At 43.3% G+C, this 22,967-nt stretch overlaps 1 protein-coding gene across 12 annotated transcripts in view; it reads right to left on the bottom strand.

Moving 5' to 3' along the window:
- Positions 1-11,561: 11,561 nt before the first annotated feature.
- Positions 11,562-22,967, bottom strand: part of LOC8053731 (lysine-specific demethylase 3A) — a 335,808-nt gene continuing 324,402 nt past the window's right edge. For all 12 annotated transcript variants that reach the window (XM_040216827.3, XM_040503279.2, XM_040216828.3 and 9 more), the window contains 6 exons: positions 21,058-21,451; positions 20,877-20,996; positions 20,662-20,801; positions 17,026-17,202; positions 12,567-12,701; positions 11,562-12,488 (listed from right to left, as the gene is read on the bottom strand). In XM_040216827.3, coding sequence (XP_040072761.1) covers positions 12,405-12,488; positions 12,567-12,701; positions 17,026-17,202; positions 20,662-20,801; positions 20,877-20,996; positions 21,058-21,451 — 1,050 coding nt within the window. In that variant the 3' untranslated portion in view covers positions 11,562-12,404. The remainder of the gene's footprint in view (positions 12,489-12,566; positions 12,702-17,025; positions 17,203-20,661; positions 20,802-20,876; positions 20,997-21,057; positions 21,452-22,967) is intronic.

Below are 22,967 nucleotides of genomic sequence, written 5' to 3' on the forward strand. Positions count from 1 at the left end.
ACGGCGCCGTGTTGTTTGCAGACCGGTAGCGTCGCTGCGTTTCCATAGGAGCTAAGCCTTTTTCTTTCTTTACCTTTTCCTCAGGTAAGTTCGCTCTTCGCAAATTTTACAAAAAAAAAAAAAAAAAAGCACCATCTGTGGGCAACGCTGCACAAAGTCGTAGCGCGATAGGTTAAGAAACCGAATTTTCCGGTCGATTTGAAGAGCCTGCCGTCTCATTGTTTCACCCTGTACTATGTCCCCCTGGCCGTATAACTCGTATAACGTATAACTCACCTGCACAGACCGCATAAGTGTAGCTTTCGTGGCTTTTTTTACACAAATCTGAAAGAATATAAAAAACACAATTTTTTTTTTTTTTTTATTCTTAAAGATTTGTTTTAAGAAAGCCATTAAAGCTACACTTATGCGGTGTGTGCGAGTGAGTTAAGGCGCATTCACACAGCGAAAAGACGCGCGTCGTGGGGGGGAATTTTTTGCTTATTTTTGTATTGAAAAAAGTCGCGCGCCGAGGAGGACGACGCAGGGAGACGACGCCTCGGAACCCAATTTCTCCCTCGACGCGCGCGCTTGAGCCAATCAGCGAGCGTCCGGACGTGACGTTCGCCCTTTTCCGGTTAGGACATGTTTTCGCTGTTTTTTTTTATTTTCGACTCACAATGAAGGCGAAAAGGCAGAGAGCTCGGGGGATTCGTGCACTCGCCAAACGTGGCTGGAAGTATTCCAGCGTGGAAAGAAGCAAGCCGATTGGAGCATCTGACTGTGAGCAGTGTTTTATGTGCGTGTACGACGCTGTGAAGCTACTCTTCATCGCTTGCGCGAGGCTGCCCCGAAAGCTGCCACCGAAGTTCGCGGTGTGTTCCGACCTCCGACTGTGCGGGAGCGATCACTCCCAATGTGTTGTGTAATTTTGTGTACACCCATCACTACGGAATACAACAGCCCTCCATCGAAAACAGTCTCGCACAGGCTGCGTGCAGTGTTAAAGGTACGGACGCGAAGGCTTTGGGACGCGCCGGCGTAGCACCGTGCTTTGTTTGCACAAAAACGCGGCAAAAGAGCACCTGAAGCTGCCCGTTCGAGTCCGTGCCTTTTGCCAATGCTGCATATAACCGGAGTGTAAACGTATATATAATCATCACCGTTGTCCATTCAGTGAAAACGGTTGTCTCCCACCGGATATGCAAACGTGCGAAGCAGACGAATAAAAAATTCCGTGTTCTCTCGACAAACGTGAGATTCCCCGAGACGACGCCGCCGTCGGGTGGCCCTGTGTGACTGCTTCGTATTTTACGACGCCGGCGTCGACGTCGACCGCAACGCGCGTTTTTTGCTCAGTGTGAATGCGCCTTTATACACCGACACGCGGGCTTGACGTCACGGAGCTGCGGCGGCGCTGCGATCGCGCCGGAGCCGGGTGCAGTGTTGCCAGATTTGGCTATATATAGCCAAATTGGGCTACATTTTTTCTAGTTGGCGTCAAAATTTCGTGGTTGGCTATGTGGCTATTTTGGGCTATTTCTAAGAATGCGGCGAACTTTTGTCGAACCTCAGGTTCGACGCCGAAATTTGAGGTTCGGCTAGTTAATTTTCAAACTTGTAATCGGTTTCGAAAAAAAAATTGTTTCTCTTTTGGCTAGTCGAGAGGAGAGAAAGGAAGGAGAAAGGCTTCAAGCTTCTCGAAACTTCGGGGTTTTCACAATGCGCAGTGAGGTAATGCTTGCAGAGTTAAAGCGGCCTCCCTATATACAGCGCAGTGGAGCAAATTAATCAGATTGCACTATTACCACAAGCCCGGTAGCGCGCCTTCAACCCGGACGCATATGGCGCTGCCCGGAAGTAGACTGAACTCTCCAAATGCTGCTTTGGTGCCCATTGCGAGAATCCTTAGGCACCTAAGTTTGTAAAAATGAGAAGTCCGCAGTTTTACCGCTAAACACATGACTACCTTCCAGTCGTTGCACGCCCCAAGAAAGGACAACACAATCAGAAATAGCGTGTCTCAGCACCGGGGAAGACGTAACATGACATCACGATTTTGCACCGAGAGTCACGTGACACCGCGGCGTAAGCGGTTTTCATGACCCCGAGTCGAGTGCTCGGGTTCATGACAGTCAGCGTCGCCAAACATTCGGGTAACGGCTCATGCGCAATTAAATATGATAATAGCCCAACTTTAACAATATCTGAAGCTCAGCCCGAGCTTTTGCTTTCCAAACCCTAGCGCATGACTATGATAAACACTGACGGTAGAAAATTAGTGTCAGATCATGTGGCCGCTTGTTCAAATTGCGAGTTGAGAAGAGGATCGACGAGGCTGCCTCTTTTTTTTTTTTTTTTTCTGCATCTGTTATTGCGCGGAGGGGAAAACTAAGGAGGTTTTCGCAAGCTATATATCAACGTCAGGGGTGTACTTCTAAACAGTATTTACTGAATGTACAAAAAAAAATGTTGCACGACCAATTTTACATTATTGAGGCACCCAAACATTTTTTCGTTGTTGCTGAACTGCATCCCGAAAGATGTCCCGAGAATTAGAAGTATTGAAATTACTAAATGCGACTTATTAATATGACGTTAAATATAACTACATCTGTGAACGGGAAAGACACTTGACAAAGGAAGAAAAAAAAAAAGAAAAGATCCTAGTGGTTTTAAAGGGACAGACGAACGCAGTCGCTCCAAGTCTCACACGAGCGTCGTTCTCAAGTTATTGCCCAAGTTTCGACCACCTCTGTATTTTGCTTAAAGGAACGATATTTTTTTTTATACATTCACTAAATGCTACGTAGAATCACTCTCTTTCATAACTGAATAATATTGGCTTTGCTCTTCTTTTTAGGCAATGGCAGTCACCAAAAAATTGGAGAAATATGAGCATCGTTCATCAACTCAACTCGGAGCCAGATGTGGCCAGGCGTGGTTTGGTGCCTATCCTATGCCGCCAACGTTAATCATACCCCCGCGCTAGGGTTCGAAAAGGAAGCAAACGCGTGGTGAGCTCCAGGATTTGTTAGAGTTCGGTTATTCTCATCATCGCAATGGTTAGAGACGAGTCACTACCCAAGTGTCCGCCGAGGCATTGATTGTTACGAGCCGAAGTCGAGTGCTCACGCAGTTCTCGTGTCCAATCCATGGGCCACGCTCGACTGTCGTCAGGCGGGTGGTTTTGATCCCAAAATTACGACATCAATCTTTGCGAAGGCAAGACTAAAATAAATACTGTAAACGACTTTTTTTTTTTTTTTTTTTTTTTTGCGGGCTCAATAATTTGCGATTTAGGAATAATTCGCGTGTTCTAATTTTCGCGACGCGGTGGGATCTCAATATAGATTCCAATGTGTTTACATTTTACCGGAATTGTTCGCGGGACCTATTTTTTGCGAACTGTAGGCGATTCGTGAAATTTGCGAAAATTAGGTCCTCGCAAAAAGTAAGTCGTTTACGGTAGTATAATTTTATCCATGCAATTTCACCGCAGCAAAGAAGCTTCTGAATCAGTGGGGCCAGACTAGGGCCAGTACGCCACTGAATAGTCATGAACATTCCAACCCGATATCGTTTTATGACCCCTTAAACTTCACGAGGTGCAAAATAAAAGCAATGGAAGGTTGCTAATAACAAGTGACAAATAAAATTGTCGAATTAGCAGATCCAAACGGAGGAGGATATTTCTCAGGAATACGAAATATTCTCTGGAGGAGCAACAAAAAAGAAAAAAAAAGAGAGAGTGTGGGTGTGTGTGTGCGCGCGTGTGCGTGCGTGTGTATGTGTCCCGGGGGGGGGGGGGGGGGGGGGAGGGAGGATTAGTTTAAAAAACAATATTGTGTTGTAAAGGTTCCTCTCCACCCCGATCTTCGGCGCAGACCAAAAGAGAAAAAAAAAAAAAAAAAAAAAAAAAAACGTGGCCTCGGAATTTACTTTGTTTGCGAAAGCACTCTTGCCAAAAACCGTTTTTGTCGTGCCAGACGCTCACGCCGTGCCTCACGACGATGCACTAAGAACAATAATACGTGTCTTTCAAATATTTGGCTTTCACTAGGCGCGAACCTCCTGCAGCGTGCATTTTGCACCATTGAATTTGATTTTGTCAGCAAGAAGAAATCACAATGACCTCCTTCATATAGTGTGATGACGTCAGGTGCATACCAAGTTAAACAGTTCAGCTTTCTGGTGAAATGCGATGTTTGCAACACTAGCAATAGATGTCGTAATTGTAAAGTTGCGCAGCATTTATAGCAGTCTCGCGATGATATACGGCAGCCTAGAGAAATGTTAGAGCGCATGACTATTGAAGCATAGTGTTGTAAAGTGAGGGCCCAAAACAAGTGCAGGTAAAACCGAGTATAACATTAGTCTCCCGAGGCAGTATTTCGCGAAGTTTTGAGGTCATGCAAGCTGATGAAATGCGATTTATATTAAGAGTTTAAGAATCTCTGTCTGTCCTTCATGCTATTTATGCAAAATCGGGAATTTAATTGCATGCATCTTTATGCATATCTTTTTGCAGTAAAGCGTTCTATAAGGGATTATTTAGAAAAATACCATTAATTATTTCTTTTTTGCACATTTCGTGTATTTGCCTTCCGATCTATCATGTGATCACAGAGTCCTTTTTGGCATGCCTGGCAACCTGATGTTTCACATTGCCAATCAGCGAACAAAAAAGCACATTTACGCAGACTCAGCAGCTCGCGTAGTTTCGAGTTTTGTACTTCCGTGTTGGTCTCAAGTGGTTATGTGAACTTTATAAAGTAAAATTGAGTGATCATTAATAAAATATATTTAATTACTAACTGAATCTTTAAGAACATAAAAAAGGGCCGACCACACTAAAGCAATGCCTCCCCCCCTCCCCCCTCCATATTATCTGAACGGTGTTCTGTCAAACTTTCGCGGCGTTTTTATCCTCGACAAGCACGTAGTAAGTGATAATTGAAGCAGCCTTACACACATCTCTGATGTTAAAGCTAATTTAAATAACCATGTGTTCCTCACACAAATAACTTCTCAAACATATAGAAGTCTGTTATTGCCTATTTTATGTGGTGAACATTACATTTATGTGTCTGTGGGCTGGAAAAAAAACAAAGTACGGTACACGGTGGCGCGCGGCGGAACTATGACGATTACGCACGCAAACCGCCAGAAAGTGTCCAATTGAGTATACTTCGTTTCAGCTTCGGTCCGAGCGCGGCCGATGTTATGAGCCGAAGGGCCAATCAAACAGCGCGAAAAGCGGCGCGTCATGGCGTGATCTCTGCACTTGATAGGGCTAGCCGGCGGAGGAGCACGCACAGAGAGACGGCGAATACCGGCTGGTCCTATCAACTGCAGAGAGCACGCCATGACGTTGTGCCTCTTTCGCTGTTTGATTGGCTTTTCGGCTCATAACATCGGCCGCGCTCGGACCGAAGCTGAAACGAAGTATAGCTGCCATGTCTAGTGGAACATGAAATACTACTTCGTTCTAGTTAACAAAAAAGAATCTTGGATGACGCTTAACCTCCGCTTTTAAAAGTGAAACTCGATAGCGTGAACGGGCCTCGTTTACATCGCCTTTTCATCCGCCGTGCAAGCGTGCCTCGCGTGGCTAGTCAGGAGCGTGTCTGACTCTCAACCGAAGGGTCGTGAAATAGAATCCCACCTAAAATTCTTAAGTTTTTTTCTTTAAGGGAAAAGGATTACTTTATAGAGTGAAATCATTTGGGACATTCGGCGACACTTAATTTGCATTACATGTCATGTTTTAATAACTTTCATTCTACGCGTGATGTCCCGTTTCGCGTGAGCATTGTGGGTTGTTTGAAATTCCTGCGCGAGAGCATGGAGCTGTGACATCATGATCCTATCAACCAATCAGGATTTTCCAGTCACGCCACCGACATCGGCTTTTCTTCGACATAAGCTCCTTAACGCAATCGCGTTAATATCATCAGTTAGCAAGGGTGATACTCATTTGCAAACTATACTGACCGTCATCTTGTCAAGAACAAACAACAGCCAGGCTATGCCAGCTTATCCTGTATAAGAAAATGTTCACTTGGGCAAGCGCTATTTTGGGCGAGATTCGATCTGAGTGCGAAGGTGATAATAGATTAGTGAACAACTTCGATTACTCCTTTCTGCATGCTAGTCGCATGCATCGCGGTTCTGGGAGTAAATAATATTTGGTTGGAAAAACAAGCATTGAGATTGCGCTCGGTGTTTCTATAAAAAATAGACTGAAAGGGATTGTTCTAAAACTTTCGTGACAATTTGAAAACTTCATTGCTTTTAGCCGAGTTCTGTCGTCTGTCGTATAATATACCGTATATATATATATATATATATATATATATATATATATATATATATATATATATATATATATGGTATATATTGTGAAACGTATCTCGTAAACCATATTTCATGATATATGGCTACGAGGTGCCCATTTGATGATTTTATGCGCTGTAATTAATCCCTTGGTTCAAGGACATAATCACGATTGAACTTTTAATACTGCGACACAAAGTTTTATCAATCACAAGTATTTTATGCGACCTACCACACTTCGCGACATTTTATACCGTGTAAATAGATCAACGTGAACTTAGAAAAAAAAAATGGGAAAAGACAGTATAGTTCTAAATTTCAAGCTGATCTATTTACAGGTATGTACCAACAAGCTCATCTTGATTCAGGTAAAATATATGTGACTAGTAAACAAAGGGATGTTGAGTCGTATGAACACGACGTTATGTGCGTTAATGTAGATATTCGGTCTACTCTTGCGTCGAAATTAAATAACTGAATTTCATATTTTTGATAAAAACAAAAGTTAATTGGACGGACGATAAAAGAAACTATATAGTTAATCGCTTCACGGCGTAAATAGTGTATATTGTCTCAACAACGCGGAAAATATATTCTCAATTTAGCGGTTCAAACCGGTTCCAACGGTTATTTTTTGCTCCCCGGAGCGGAACCGGAACCGAACCGAAAGCTGTAAACCCGAACTGGAACCGAACCGATAAAAATTTCGGTTCGACACTCTGGCCTCAATAAAGTGCATATGCAACATGGGTCGTGCAACGATTTTTGTACTTTCAGTAAATACCAATAACAACTAATCTCTGATGTTGGTAACTTCAAGAAACACCCATTAGATTTCCTCCCCGCTCAATGGCAGACGTAGAAAAATTAAAAGAAAGAAACAGCTTTCCCCTCCTCACTTGCTATCAGAACAAGCGGCTATGTGGCTAATTATATACCGCCAGTGTTCATCACAGTTATGCGCTAGGGTTCGCAAAGAACCCCAAGCATGGGTTGAGCTTTAGACATTGTTAGAGTTCGGCTATTCTCATCTTTGATTGAACATGAGCCAACACGAATGTTTGGCGATGCTGATTGTCAAGAACCCGAGCACTCGAGTCGGGTTCATGACAATCGAGTACGTCACGGTGTCGGCGGTTAGAAGTCGGGATGCCATGTGACGTCATGGTTTTGACAACGCTCATAAATATAGTGTCGTTCTCAAGTCGGCTTGATGCAGTGAGTCACGTGACATCACGAGGCCGCGTGACGTGACATTTGACAGCATTTCTTGATACCATGACGTCACGTGACCACGTGACACATGATTAATCGTTTTGCCAATAAAAACGCCACGAAAATACAATTTCTCATACATTGCAATTCGGTATATGACAATTGGATCACTACATAGAAATACTGCTTACAATTTTTAGTTCCCAAGCGCTTATTTTGGAAAGAAAAACAAAAAATACCATGAACCGTTTTGAACCGGTTACCGTTATATTTTTTACCGGTTCAGTTCCAAGATGGCGCCGAAGATTTCGGTTCTGTTCCGGTTCATCTAAAAATAATGGTTTGGTTCCGGTTCGACTCTGATAATATATCACAAAGTCTGGTTGACATGCAAACACTTCGATAATATTTTAATGCGTTCAGGTTATTAATATAGACAACACCGGGTAATACAAGGACCACAGCTTCACGCTTATTTATGTCATAAAATCTGTTAAGTTTCGATGACGTGTCAGGCGTCACAAGGTCTGATAAATGTTCCTTGCTCGAACGCAACTTCAAGTGCTTTCTTTTCTTTGAAATTCGTGTATAGCTCCGTTCGTGATTTGACAAAAAGCGCCATGGGATAACGCTGCCTTCGCTTATCTTGTTCCCAGGATCAAGCCGGCAATCTTAATTTTTGGCGTTTCTTATATATTTTAGTTTTGAGAATTTAGTATAAAGAATGAAAGGGCTGACTTTTTTTTTGAAGGAGCGTCTTCTCCACAGGTATTCGCCATTCCACTTGTTTATTGTCGTGGCGTGTCATTAGATGTGTGGTTTTCTCGCCAATCTAATTACACAAATAAAAACCATAACACATTTCCCAAAATGAAAGGGCTGACTTTTCTTGAAGGAGTGTCTTCTTCACAAGTATTCGCCATTCCACCTGCTTATTGTCGGGGCGTGACAATAGATATGCTGTTGTTTCACCAATCTAATGACAAAAATGCCTCATTTCTATCTTTTTTTTTTTTTATTTATCTCCATCATCCGCTGTACTCCTGCACTCCCAATTTTGGCCTGTATTATTTCATATGCCTCCCTTTTTCTCTCCTTGAAGTTTTCTCATTCTGACGCTTCTTCTGCTGGAATGGCTGCCTTTTGCTTTGACTAAATGTGCTCCCAAGATGCCTCTTGGCGTCGCGGTATGCCTTTGGGGTCATTTTCTCGAAGGCTTTTCATCTTTGAATTCAAGAAAATATTAATTTGCGACATTGATTTTAGTTAATATTCTCTTGATTATTAGGTAAATCATTTCACATCTCGATGGAAAACATGGTCAAACTCCCAGATGTTTTTTTTTTTTTCAATATATTTTAGAACGTACCCCACTAAAAATAATTAACAGTTATCTTAAACGTTTATTCTTTTTCTTCTCGTGCTTATCACAACATAAATGTCTCTGGCCAAAGTTCGTCGATTAAACCTTTATTTTGAGTTCATTATTCATAGTCTCTTCGCCTTTTTCGGTTCCGGACGGTTTGACTGCATTCTCTAGAAACCGCTCGAGCTCTAGAGCTTTGCTGTTTTTTCAAGTAACCAATTTGAATATACTGGTTATTTCTTCAGCAAAAACACATGCCTCTTACTTTATTGTCCCACTTTATTTTACGTAAATACAAGCAAACGCCTCTGCATCTTGGTCACGTTATTATTTTTATTTTGCTTATTTTATCTTAGTCAAAGCTAGCCGTTAAGCCTCTGTGGTACCCTTGCAATATGTAGTCATATTATTTTGTTCACTTTATCTGCTGAAATTCCTACCAGTTCAGCGTCTGATGTTGATAGTCAATAGCAGCAACCACGCATGTTTAAACGAAGTGGAAGCTCCTTCACGCCTTTCTACTTAGCAGCGTTCTTTCTGCTAAAGTTGAAAGAGGCAGAGAAGCTTCCACTTTGTTCTTGAACCGTCAGAGACTATAACGTCTTCTCACTTTAAATAAATAAAAAAAAAAAAAAAATTCTCCAATTGCATTTTTTTTTTTTTTAGGGCACGCAGCAAAAGACAAGGGTTGCCACTGTGTGGAGTCAGTTATTAAACTAAAGACTTCATACATTGTAATCAGTGCTCAAATTCGTAATTCCAGGCCAGATGAAACCGGCGGGGCCCGCATGGTTGTCATAGAAGTGGAACACCCACATTATGAGAAACCATTGACGAGCAAGACATAATTGGCGTCTGGCGACACGCCCAAAAGAATAACCATGCGAAACCTTGTCGTCGCGATCACGAAATCACTCTGGACAAACTGTCATCCGGCACAGCGTCCATATGCGTTAAAGTACTCGGATGCCACCAATATCTAGACTTCAAGGAAGGGCCCTCTACTGCATTTAGTGGCTCCTGGATGCTACTTGTTAAGCTCCCATTTGTCACGATCTTCAGTATTAGCAGACGCGTGGATATTTTATCCACAGCTGAACTTAGCATACTTTTGTTTATCGACATATCAAATTATTTTACGATCCCCTTTCAACTCAATATATCCGGGTTCGACTGTATTTGTACTTTACTTTCTTAGCGAACATCGTTGCATTGCGGAGGAGCAACATCCGCGGAAGCGAGCTCCGCGAGCGTTGCTTCTCCGCAGTGCACACGAGCTCAGCAAGAAGCGCGCATGACGGAGCGAACGCGCCGCGATCCACTGAAAAAATACTGATACCGCTGTTAATCTCGAAGCGAATATCGAAGTGTATTCCAAACTATTCGAAGATCCTAATACTCGTACAATCCTGTTTATGTCGATCGTTTATTGATAACATTTCTGTTAAATTTCACGAGTCTTACTTCAGCTATGAATATTCAAAAACCCACTTCATCAGTTCATTATCTAGACAAAAAAAAAAAAAAAAAATCACAATTTGAGTTTAATTATATAAATCCGATTTCACTGCAATAAATCCTATTGTAATAAGTCAAATTTCACTTTATAAAAAAGTTTTTTTTTTCTTTACACTGGACTGGTCAGCCCTGAACCAAAACTCATTCTTACCACCCCAAGGTCTCATAGTTGGCAGAAAACATATGGAATGGTTGGCTACCTACATGTTGCAGTATCCAAATATCTGAAGTCTGGAAGATCTACGGTGGTTGAAGGTAATGGAGGCCCCAGCTGGTTGGCGATGCACCAGGCTAGGAAAACCAAGCTGGGACATTCACACAGTTTGTCCACGCCACGTGCAACTGAGTACGAAGGGACAGCAGGTAGGGTCGTCAATAACCGACTCCGTTGCAATCTTGATAGCGAAACTTTTTTTTCTTTTTGGGGGGGGGGGGGGGGGGGGACCATTCTTACTTTTGACTCACCTTGGCACGAATGACGAATGCGAAATTTTGAAATCATTGCATTGATATATATACAAGCCCAAGTGCTATATATACTTCAGGAAAGCAGCAGACTTACAAATTCAACAAACCGCCAGGCTTCCCTTATTTCTATACGTGTACGAGCGCAAAAAATTTATGGCGCATGTGCTAAAGAAATATTTATGCTACTATCGCTAAAGATTTGTATGGCGTTTTTTTTTGTTTTTTGTTTTAAATTTAATATTGAGATTTTTATTATCGCAGGAGTGGAAGGGGCACACGCGAATTGCATATCAAAAGAAAAACGTGGGAGACAATGCAAAGGTCAAACAACCGAATCTCCCGAGCCAAATGGCACCTGCGCAAGCAGGTCAACCATTTAGTTCTGCAAACATTGCCTGCAGCCCCTGTACCTTTTAATTGTTATAAAGGGGCAACAGTGATTAGAAGTTTCCCTCCATTTGTGAGCAATAATCCTTTTCTCTCCTGCATTCGATTAATCCATTGAACCTAAACAAGACACGGCTCACGGCTGTCGTTTCACCTTTAATGAGGCTGGTGGAGGCTACAGGGCACCTTGTAAAAGAAATTCAGTTTCAAAACCTGGATGAATGTTTGAGAATTGCAAGGTGTCAAGATTCCAGTATATTTGATAAATGGCACTTTGAGACACTTGGAAGCAGGCTTTCAAATGAACACTTTAATAAGAACCATTAACATCAGCCATACACTTTCAAATAAAAACAGTGAATTTTTATATAGACTGGTTTTACAGGCAATGACATTTTCAATATAAAAATATTGCTATGAAATATGTACAAGTACAAACTCAATGCTACCTTGAGTTCTAAAGATAATGTTAATCAATGGAATTTGAAACGGTTGACTATACCGATGAGATGGTGATTGTGAAAAACAATGGAAAAGGAACGACAGCAAATCGCAAGCTGACTACTCACAGCTATATCATGTATATATATATATTTATAGGTAAATATATATATATATATTTATGTATATAAGTACAACACTATTATTTTACATGGCAACAGTGACCATTTCGCCTGCTTTGTTTATTGTAATCATACTTGAAGCACGCAGTCCTGAAAAATGCAGCACTTACCGGGGCAGGAGTGTCTCAATCAGACTACAACATAAATAACAGCTGTCGGCACACAGACGTTTGATCCAATTCCATTTACAAAACACCGTGTACAGCTGGCCCCAGATCAAGTAACAGGAAGGGAAGCAAGTCTCTGCAGCTAGCAACAACTCAAAATCAATTGCTTATAATACAAGACACCTCAAAACACACAATGGATCCTTCCATACATGCACCGATTAAAAAAAAAAGCAAAAAAGTCCATTCACAAATACACAAAAAACTAGAAGTGAGAGATGGCGCAAAACACAATCGGTGGGCAAGCCAAGAACCTGCCATATGCGTCCAAGGCAGCGCAGGCCAAAGATCACTTGAGGGATTAACACATCTGGGGGTTCCTCTGCCTATGGCACACACTCTTCATTTCTTGCTGAGGTTAGAAGAAGAATTTGCCCGGAGAATCACCAAGGCGTCTTTCACAGCATGGTAGATCACATTCTTGATCTACAGGGTAGAAAGAAGAAGAGAAAAGTCAGAAGGTGCCCTTGACAGTTTCTACACAACCAACCCTAGGCAGCTCACCTGCAGTTTGTCCTCATGGTTCGTGTGGGTGTCGGACAGCTGCCGGAACTCATTTGTTAGGCTGAAGCAGTGAGCAATGTTTTCGGGGGAGACAAAGTCTTCGGCCACCTTGATGCAACTGTGCAAGTTCCGCACCTGAAAGCAATTAAAGAGTAAGGCACAACACTAAGCCCGAGCTTACAACACTCATCTGTTTCATAAGCATTCCTTGGGGTGTTTATATTTAGAAAGGCAAGCCAAACTCCCAAAGAAATACAGAACTCACTAGAATTCATTTTGCCTTCGAGAAAAATCAGCATCGGCGTACCTCCACTACACCATGTTAAAAAAACGGAAATCTCTGATGTGAAATAGCAAACATCGCTTAACTCTGCAACAGATACAAAGCCAGTAGCAGCAGTAATGTGTTTCGTGTCATAAGCTCCAAAACACCCAATGGTCAAAGTAATGTACTTGAGTTGAGCTAGTTGGTGCACGATATACTAGGATAGGGCCAGCTTGAACTTAAGACCAAAACACCCAAGATCACTACAGTTTTTACTTCCCTTTTTTCGCGTGAACTATGCAGCCACAGGGATCTCCCAGTTGAGCTCACATGTTTGCATTTCAGTGATGACTGTGTTGCACTTCCCAACTGCGCATCAATCTCATTTTTGTATGCATCATTCTTTCCACATACAGTCGCCGACCAATTGTTCTGACACGTCCGATTATTCGGACGTTTTCACCAAACCGTCACTCACCCCAGAGTTTATGTATAACATTCACCAAAATTTCGGATGCCATAAAGCTTATTGTTCAATATTTCGGACATAATTTGTGTGATTTCCTCAGTTTACAGCCACAAAACAGCAGCTGCGATAGCGCCGCAAGCTTAGTCACCGCCATTTTGGTTGTTTTGATTTTGTCCTGTAGCCTCAATATCACGTTTTACGCAATAAACAAGCTGGGCTGAGGCTATTGTCGGGTTTTCCGGTTCCACTATAGCCAACATGGCCACTGTATGCCCATTCTTATGCCTCTTCCAGTTCTTCTCATGGTCAGCGTTTTTCGAATGAGACCGTAAGAAGAGCGGCCATCTGCCGCTTTTGTAGTCTTTGAGCACGAAGGTTTTTTGGCGATAAGCTTAGTATTGAATCGAGCTGGGTGGACTAAACATTGTCTACAAATAGTGGCAAATGGCACTGACTTCCAACTTCGCTGTTCGTGTCAACGAAGGCGCCGACAAAGTGCAGCACCGTGATCAAACAGATCAACAAACAAGTGCACGAGAACTTAAAATTGACATCAGGCAAGTGGAAAGTGGCCAATACGCAGCGGAATATGCGCAGCAATTTGATATTTTGGTTGAAGTAAATTTTTCGGACCGCTTGATTGTTCGGACAAATTCGGGGTCCCCTCAAGAGTCCAAAAGATTGGTCGGCAACTGTAGGCTTGGAATGACTCTGGCAATGTTTAAGCGACCATTTCTTGTAAACAGTGTGTAATTTCACCTTGCAAATATGTAGCCCTTCGTTACAACCACACTGCTTTATTTTAATTATTTCTATATTGCAAGTTTCAACGCGGTCCCGACCGAAAAAAATGCATTTCAACCAGATTATTCAAAGTGTATCAGCAGTTGCCCACACTTATTACAAAGGCAGAGGTGTCTAAGCATGCAAGCCTTCACAGAGGCACAAAGGAGACCTTTGCATTCCGTATTCCACCGAGGCAATGGCAAACTGGGCAAACGAAAGACCAAAAAAGGTGGTGGAGGGCAGAGTGCCGCTTCCGATGGCAACGTGCCGACGCGGTCAGGGAGCAGCGTCCACGTTCCCGACGCTACGCATGGTGCCTACAGCCAACGTGGTCCGACTCCCGTTGGAATCGGGTCAAGAAAACGAAGGACGCCGGAGGAGATCATCCCTTTGGGAAGCGAATCTCAAGGCAAATAGGTTGCACAAGGGCATGTTCTGCCCACAAACTTTCACCTATCATAGGCTAAATATATATGTACTGACATGTAGGAGTCGTGTTTAATAATCAATGTATCCAAGTATGAAAGAAAGTAGCAAGCATGTTCAAACAAACCTGGCATGTTGAGACATGTCTCAAGGCTGCTCATGCACAGTTACAGCCCAGTGAGAGTCTAACATCCTAACAAGACAGGATGTCAGGAGAGTCCTCACGTGAATCAAATAAGAAAATGCCAGATTTAGAGCAGAATTTTCTCACAAAAGGAAAAAAAGCCAAAAGAAGCCCATGAATGCATGACTGCAGTTCACGCTGAGTATGCCCCACCACCGTACAAAGGATTCGTGTGCTGCGTGCCTAAAAAGTTTCAGTCCTAGTTGGCAGTGGAAATGTCTTATTCAGCTTGTGTGTGGGACTGGCTCGACAGCTGATTCTTTCGGACCTGACATGCCCGGCAACGATGTTCTGAGCTCGCATGTTATTTCAGCATGTGTCTCACTTAAAATTTTTCATCTACAACAAAGGCAAGCTGGATATCCCAATGTCTTACCTGCCCGTAAAATAATGTAAATGTGTACACCACGGAACACTGAGAAATTTAGTACACTTTTTGTGCCTCCATATCGCGCGAGCATGTCTTCGTATGGTTGCAGTCTTGCTTTGCATCTGGCACCCACCCTGTTTTTAACCGGGTTTCGCGAGTTTGTTGTATAATTTAGATTTTCTGTTTGGTTTGTGTATAATGAGCCGGTTAACTAGGTTAACTATGAAACGATTGGGATGTTAAATAAAAGGTCGTGAATGCAAACATTGCCTCCTTGATGTTTCTTGACCGGTGCCAACAAACAAAGGTTCTGGCACGGTTGTAAGATATACACGCATTTTCCAATCAAATTCAAATGTTACGATATAAATCCTTCGTCTAGCATATTAAACATGTGAAATAAATCATGAAAGACAGCGGTGCAGCATTTTGTAATGTTGGGCACAACCAAGCAAACATTACGTGCGGCTCCTGATAGCTGAAGTACTTTGAGAAGTGTTTTTTTTTTTTTTTGCATTCTACATTATTTAAAAGTTCATAAAAAACAGCAGCAGCCAACTGCATGACATTTGTTTTCGGAAAATATGTGTCGAACCCCGATGCTGCCTGCAAGCAAGGTTTTGTTTTTTGTTTTTTCTTGCCGCCACTTTCGATCGCTCCCCAGACCGGACACGCAAGCTCCAAAGTTGTAAGTTTGAGACGTGAAAATAATGGTATTCTGACAGGGGACGTCAAAATGTTTTTTTCATTATTTTCACGGCTTCAGGAGGTGGCGTCACAGACATCAAAATAATACTGAAAATTATTTTGAAAGTAGACGTCGAAATAGTCACTACCACTGTGCAACCTGTAAAAGTGTTTTTTTGTTTGGTGATTGGAGATGAGGCTCGGGTCCATCACCTCGCAGATGCTGATTCTAAAATGGAGTTAATGCAGTGAAAGTACAAGTCATCGCCCACCCCAAGCATGTTCAGGACAAAAATTCCTTTCCCGGGGATTATTTTCGTCATTCTTGTCCAGCTCGCTTGCACCTTGCATTAACTGCATCACCATTATAACCTTAAATGCAGGCTGTTCAGCCTTGTTGGTGTTAGACACCCATTTGGTCAAAACCCATTTGGTCTACTGACATCTGACTCCTGGTTTGCTCAGATGGTAGAGTGCTCCACTGGAAATGGTGAGGTCCCTGGTTTGATACCAGGCATAATTTTTCGGTCGCGCACCAGTCACCTATACCCGTTCTCACCTCAAGAAAAAAGCAAGTTTCGCGCATTGTTCATCGTGACGCGAAGTAGTTTTTACGAGATTTGGTTGTTGGAGGAAAAAGCGATGCTTTTGGCGTTTGTAACGTGTGCGTCTTGATAAGGTAACATATATCTAACCTAAAAGTCATTTACATATATCTTAATTATGAACATAAAGGGGGAAATTTGTAATGCTCCGCGATGAGCTGGACTTTTTATACTACGGTTCTTGAGGTGAAAAAGGGTATAGCTGTGTTTGGAGATTTGTGTTTGTCCTTTGTCCTCCTGTTCCCCTTCTACAGGGATTATTATAGTAATTCTCGTCCAGCTTGCTTGCACCTTTGCATTAATTGTGTTATCATCACATCCTAGAGGCCTGATCTGGTTCCCTCGAATCATTTCCTGTTCACGAGTTTTCAAGAAATTTCTACGTAGACAATGGTTTTCCATTGATGATGACGTCAAGGCAGCTGCGACATGATGATTTGAAGGTCAAACAGAAACCTTTTTTTTTTAAGGGGTTAAGGTCATTGCAGGAAAAGTGGAAGAAGTGTATAGAGTTATCAGAAAACTAGATATTAGAAAAGAATACAACTTTTTTTACTGTTTTTTTTTCTACTGAAGTGGAGAAATTATTGGATGCCCCTCGTGTGCACCGACATAGGATGGTACAACTTGATGAACGAAGGCCGAATAATAGGGGAGCAACAGTCACCTGATGGGGAGCACCAGCTGGAATGAACACCGCTTCTCCGAGGCACTGGGCAATGGCATAGCCTTCCACAGCATATTCTCGAAACAGGCGCTCCCGGAGCTCTTGATCCAAATACCAGCTCTGGTCATGAATGGGGTCGTGGTGGGGTTCCAACTTCTCACCTCTCTCCACAGCCACCTGGATTGTAACAAGCCAAATGTGTCATGCACAGAGTTGTTGTTGATTACGAGTTTAATGGCACAAATGCACAATGTTAAACAAATGGCAAAGCCAAAGCTGCTGAGCAGATCGGCACACTGCAGTTCAAGATCAAGTTCTCTGGAACTTTCCTGTACGTCTGAAAGCGTAGTCCTGAACCACTCCAACCTAGACAACATGGCAGACCATGTAAGCAGCACAATGGTGGAGCTCAGAAACCTTATTTGGAATATGGACTCTGCACAGTAAGCTCAGGTGAACTAGAGTTTCTTCCGGTTTCCACATTCTCATGCGCAGAGTAGGGAGTGGAGTGAGCAGCCGGCGACTACTCTTAGATTGGAGACTTCCTTCAGTTTGCGCTTGGCAAGTTTTTTGTAAGAGCAAGGCAGCGGAGTGCAATGGCAAGCGCAACAGGGTGAAGGAGGGAGAAACAAGAGATGCGGTGACACTGCTGTAAAACGAGAGCAGCAGGCCCACCCATTCCAGCAGCGACAGGAAGCCAGTTGCCGTAACACAGCAGCCGACCAGCAGTTCAAGTGCCAGTCAATGGACAAATAATTTAATGCGGTTTGTAATGTGTGCAACAGACTGCAGTTGTGGACAGACATGAGCAAAGGTGTTCTCATTTAGAACACCATAAAAAAAAAAAACCGGAGACAAATTTTTTTTTTTTTTCATTCGTTCAAGCTGGGGAAGCTTGCAAACTTTGATGGCACTAAATCTCTTGCAAGAGCAGCTTTCCACAGCACTTAAAGGGGAACTCCACCGATTTTTCAAGCTACCTAATCCAAAGGCATCATATGAATGTGGGTGGCTTCCTGATTCCGAAATGCTATCTCTCGTTCTCCCAGATTCACTCTAGTTAATTAAAAAAAAGTAATATTTCGTCCGAAACTGAAACATCGGTCTCCCCAGCTTTCCCCGCCACCCAAGCGTGACGTCACCGGTGGGCAGTGAGGCGCGCGGCCGGCAATCGGGTACGCTCGCGCCCGCCTTTTTTGCGTCTAACAGCGAGAAAACCTGGGCGTTCGTGCTATTTGAAGTTGATAATAATCTATATCTGCACAAAGTATGACCTTGGCCTATGTGCTAAACTATGAAAAAGTAAAAAAAAAGAAACAATTGGAATTTTGATAAAACCGTTTTTGCAACTCGGTACGCTCAAGCCGCGGTTCACTAGTTTCACGAAGTAGCTAGTAAATCCGTGCTTTTCTTATTAGAAGATGGCTGCCGAAGACAGGACGAAGAGTCACACAATACATTTTTCGACAAATTGCCAAAGCACCATGGAAAATGCTCGGAATGTGAGTACAGGTGCCCCACACGCTTGTATAACCTGAAGGAAAGTGCCATTTGTTTTATATTTTCTTTAGAAAAGTTACTGTTACAGATGCCAGCATGTGTACTACTCTAGTGGCATGAATATGCCCCTTGGTGCTTAAGTAATTTAGCAAAAGATCCATAGACCATTTCTGAAAAGCGCTTCTGGTTGATGCCATTTTCAGCGTTTGTGCACGTGGCGCATACTTTGCTTGCCTTCCAAAGCGACGAACATGTGCGTGCTGGGTTGGGACCTAACACATGTAGACTGTGATTCTCGTAAACAATGAAATGTATAGAGTGGAATGAACTGCATTCGTGTAGATCAGATGGCAGGTTACTGGTCATGAATATTGTGTTAAAAAGACAATTAGAAGAACTCCACAACCACCAAGCCAAACATCAAGGTGCAATGGAATGCGTATAAAATACACAATTCATCTTCAAATAAAAAATACTTGCTAGAAGATACAATAGTGCGTAAGGTACAAAAAGACATCATAAAACAATTAATTCAATATAAGTTTAATTCAATATAAGTTAGCAAGAGTTACAAAAAAATGTGTACCCATATTTTTTACTTTTTTTTACTTTTTGGGTAGAATGCAACGCATTCAAACCATTCAAACACCCATTCACGAGAGCACACGGGAAGGGGGTAAATCTATATAAGATTTTTTTTTTTTAATGAAGTTTGGTTTAGCACAGTTTGCATAAGCTGTAAACTTGCATGCCTCCATGTTTTTATGGTTTTAAAAAAATACTTTTCAGCTCTATATATTGCATGTTGCATATATTGCATGCCAACCCTTTAACAAACCAGGCAGATGCTCTATTGTATATTAATGGAGCTCAACACCTGCTCCATAAACCTCTGTAGTAGCAGACAGGAATAGCAATATGTCGAAAGTCATGTCCAAATTCAGACTTGAACTTTGTTTCGACGTTTCACTTCTCGTCTTCAACATATCGGCCGTGCGAGTGGAACTCAGATTCGACGTCCGAAACAGATATAGCGTTTATAAAAAATTAAAAAAAGAAATCACTGAATTAGTTGTGAATAACAAATGTGACTGTGCAAAATGTCAACTCTAGTGCTAGATTGTGTACTATTTTTCTCACTATTATTAGCGCCCTTCTTGAATGGATGTCAAAGTGGTCACAGCCGGCTTGAGTTAGCGCTTGCCGCTCTTGAAGCTGTTCCAGCTGCTGAAGGATACTCAACTCGCAGCACGCGACTAGAAAGTATTCCGAGCATAAGTGCAAACGTTTCACGTGACACTAGTTTTCTCGGCACACAGCTTGCGCAAAAGCACCTTGACGTGGCTGGCTTCCATTGCTGGCGGGGAACGCATTTTTTTTTTTCTCCCACGAAAACAAGGGTAAAAAAGAAGCTTTTTCCTGGCACTGTTCCTACAATCTATCGCAGAGCACAGATTGCTATCCACTGCAAAGGAACTTTCAACCGCCCGGAAAGCCACTTCGCAGCTGCCTGAGTCACTCGTCCACCTGCCCACCCGAAACATACGCGGGCAGAGAAAAGTAGGGATTTTTCATAGTTGCCAGTAGAGAGTCGCCTCCTGGAACCCTCGCGGCCGGCGTAACTTGAAAATTCAATAACTACACGGAAAAAATTAATTTTTATAAACTATTTTGGTTATCAGTTGAGAAAGGGTTACTGATGCGATCTCTGAATTTCCAGCCAATTCAAAGTCTACCGGAAAATCGGCGGAGTTCCCTTTAAAAGGATATGGTCCTTGTAGACTGCTTTCCATGAACCTCGACTAACGAACCTAGATTTAAAATGTCTCTCGCAGACAAAGTTAGGCTGCGGAGGATTGCTTGACGCTGTGCCTTCAAGAGGTCCTTTTATTATGGAAAACATCAGAAAATAATAAATGAAGAAAACAGCACAGAATTTTCTGCGGTTATCACTTCCACGGTTTATCACTATTCGTCCCCCGAAAGGTGGGCCTTAGTATTGGAGGTATTAGTATTAGTATTGGTGGCAGAGGAAAGAATCATGTGCCAATCTTCGACACGACGGCTCTCCTGCAGAGGCACAGCGTTACCTTCAGTATTCTAATACCGTGACTCTGTGCACGTTCCACGACTGACCTTATTCAGGAGGTCTCTGATCTTGTCAGCATCCCTAGCATTGTAGATGTGCCACAAGGCACCAGGCTTGGCATTTTTTTCCCGGACCCGCTTTCTTGTCAACGAATCGCATGCCCCGTCATCGATAGCCTTCAAAGCCTCTGCAAGCAGAACAAAGATGTTCATTGAAACGCCCACATCACGGGCCCTGAGCCTTTGAGAGAAGCAATGCCTACCGTTGATGTGGTCCTCGTCCTTTCCATCTTTAGGAATGCCCACATACACCATCACGTTCACAGCATCGCTGACGTCCAAATGAAGGTTGGTGGTGCCCTTGGTAGGGTAGAGAGCCGATCCTGAAAAGGCAACCGGATACAGGTAAGGAGCCGACAGACGGAAGAAAAGGGTGCAACATACCATAGGCATTGTACATCTTTGGCCCCAGGTCCGGCCTGACGAAACACTCGGGCAGCCGTCCAGCCAGGTTGAACACGCCGTCCCTGTGGGTGTACTCTGGTAGAGGTAGCACCTTCATGAGATCACTGAATCGGCTGGGAAGCATGTCGCTGAAATCGTCGCCAGGCGGCCAGTCCTTGAGCTTCAAGAGCATGTACTCCCCATCGTCGTCCTTCATGCGCTTGCTGAAGTTTTCAAAGCCCTCCCAGAACTTGCGCATGGGCTGGTTTGGTAGGATGTTGCCCGTGCGGCAGTTCACAAGGTCATTCCGTATGTCGCCGAAGTCTCGGCAGAAACCGTCGGGATGCCACAGCGACATGTTGAGGCTCTTGCAGACGTCCGTCACCAGCACAGGCTGCACCAACCAGTAAGCACCATGAGCATGCATTCAACCACCCTTTGCAGGAAAATAAACGACACCTAGACACACAATCGATTCCAGTGTTTCTAATTTCAAGTTCCTTCAACTTTTCTCCAGTGCAGCGATTGAAAAATTTCACACTACTCTTGCAACCGCTATTAACAAAGTCGGTACTAAGGAAATAGCAGTTAGAGCGAAGCGATCACGATTTCCCATTCCCGTTTGCACTTTTTCAATGTGTTTGTGTTTTTAGTGAAGGAAATTCAGCGGTTCCTGCGGATATAGCAAAGCAAAATTTTCTGATAATTAAAAAAAAAAAAAAAATCAAATCCTGAGTCTACCGAGTCACAAACTGTCGCACTTTACTGCCGCGGCCGAGCAGCCACCCAGAACGAGCCGCAGACGTGCTGCAAAGGCTACCAGTGGCAGCCTCTGCATCGTCGTCTGCTCCCCGTTCCGTATCTGGGGTGCGGAGCAAATGCCCCCCCCCCCCCCCCCCCCCCCCCCAAAAAAAACATACCTAATTTTTTTTTCTTTAGTTACCAAGTTTTTTAGGACATTTAATTTCTTTCCTTTTTATGCGGCGTCATTTTTCCAATTCCAGCCTTTCCAGTTCGAAGGAATGCCTACCTGCTTGCACGTCTGCTCACTGGAGCACTTTTCACTGGCGTTGGAAACCAGTGGAACAGTAGCGAGTTTTAGTATTGCGTATACGAGTGAACGCAAGCAGTCTTTGCGTTAGCATTGCGTGTTCTACACTGCACGTTTGTGGAGGCCGAAATTGCGGTCTTAGATTGGAGCATGGCGACGACGCATATGCACAGCGTGGAGCACATAACTCTAATGTAAACATACAGTGCTTGCATTTGCTTCTATACGCAATACTAAAACTCTCTAATAAGGTACAATCCCATACCGGCTAGAGCACGACGTTGGGACAGTGAAGGGTGTTATCTGCATCCGGGAATGATATATTACGAGCCATGGTCGCAAGCAGTTCTGCCGTACCCGTTAAAGAGCCAGGGGACCCTCACTAGAGCACTTCCAGTTTCCGCTGAGGGAAGGCGAGCAATGAGCTGGAGACGCGAATACCGAGGAAACACAAACTTAAGCACAAATTCGGTGCCGTGCGCGCTTTGTCTGCTTCGTGTTCTGTGTCGGCGTCGCTAGTCAGTGTGGTCGCTCTCGGCGCGAAAATCTAGCTTCATACAAGCACCGATTCGGCGACTTAACACCACTCAACCAACAATGGCAAAACAAGGCACCGCCGGCACCTTGACGGGGAAGAAGACAATCTCCTTAAAACAAAAGCGTGCCACCATCCTCGACGAAGTGCGCATCAACGTAAAGAATATTATCCACCGCCTGCACCCTCCGCAGCGACACCTGCCAGTAAAATTTTGGTCGATTCACATTCATCTGCTAAACTCAAAATTTCGCGAATTTTTTCCCCCCCTTCTATTTAAAGTTGATCAGCACACAGGGTCAATGGTTCTGGGAAAGTGCCACC

Source organism: Ixodes scapularis, unplaced genomic scaffold (genome assembly GCF_016920785.2).
Source record: "Ixodes scapularis isolate PalLabHiFi unplaced genomic scaffold, ASM1692078v2 PGA_scaffold9__187_contigs__length_104089568, whole genome shotgun sequence".
NCBI classification, from domain to species: Eukaryota; Metazoa; Arthropoda; class Arachnida; order Ixodida; family Ixodidae; genus Ixodes; species Ixodes scapularis.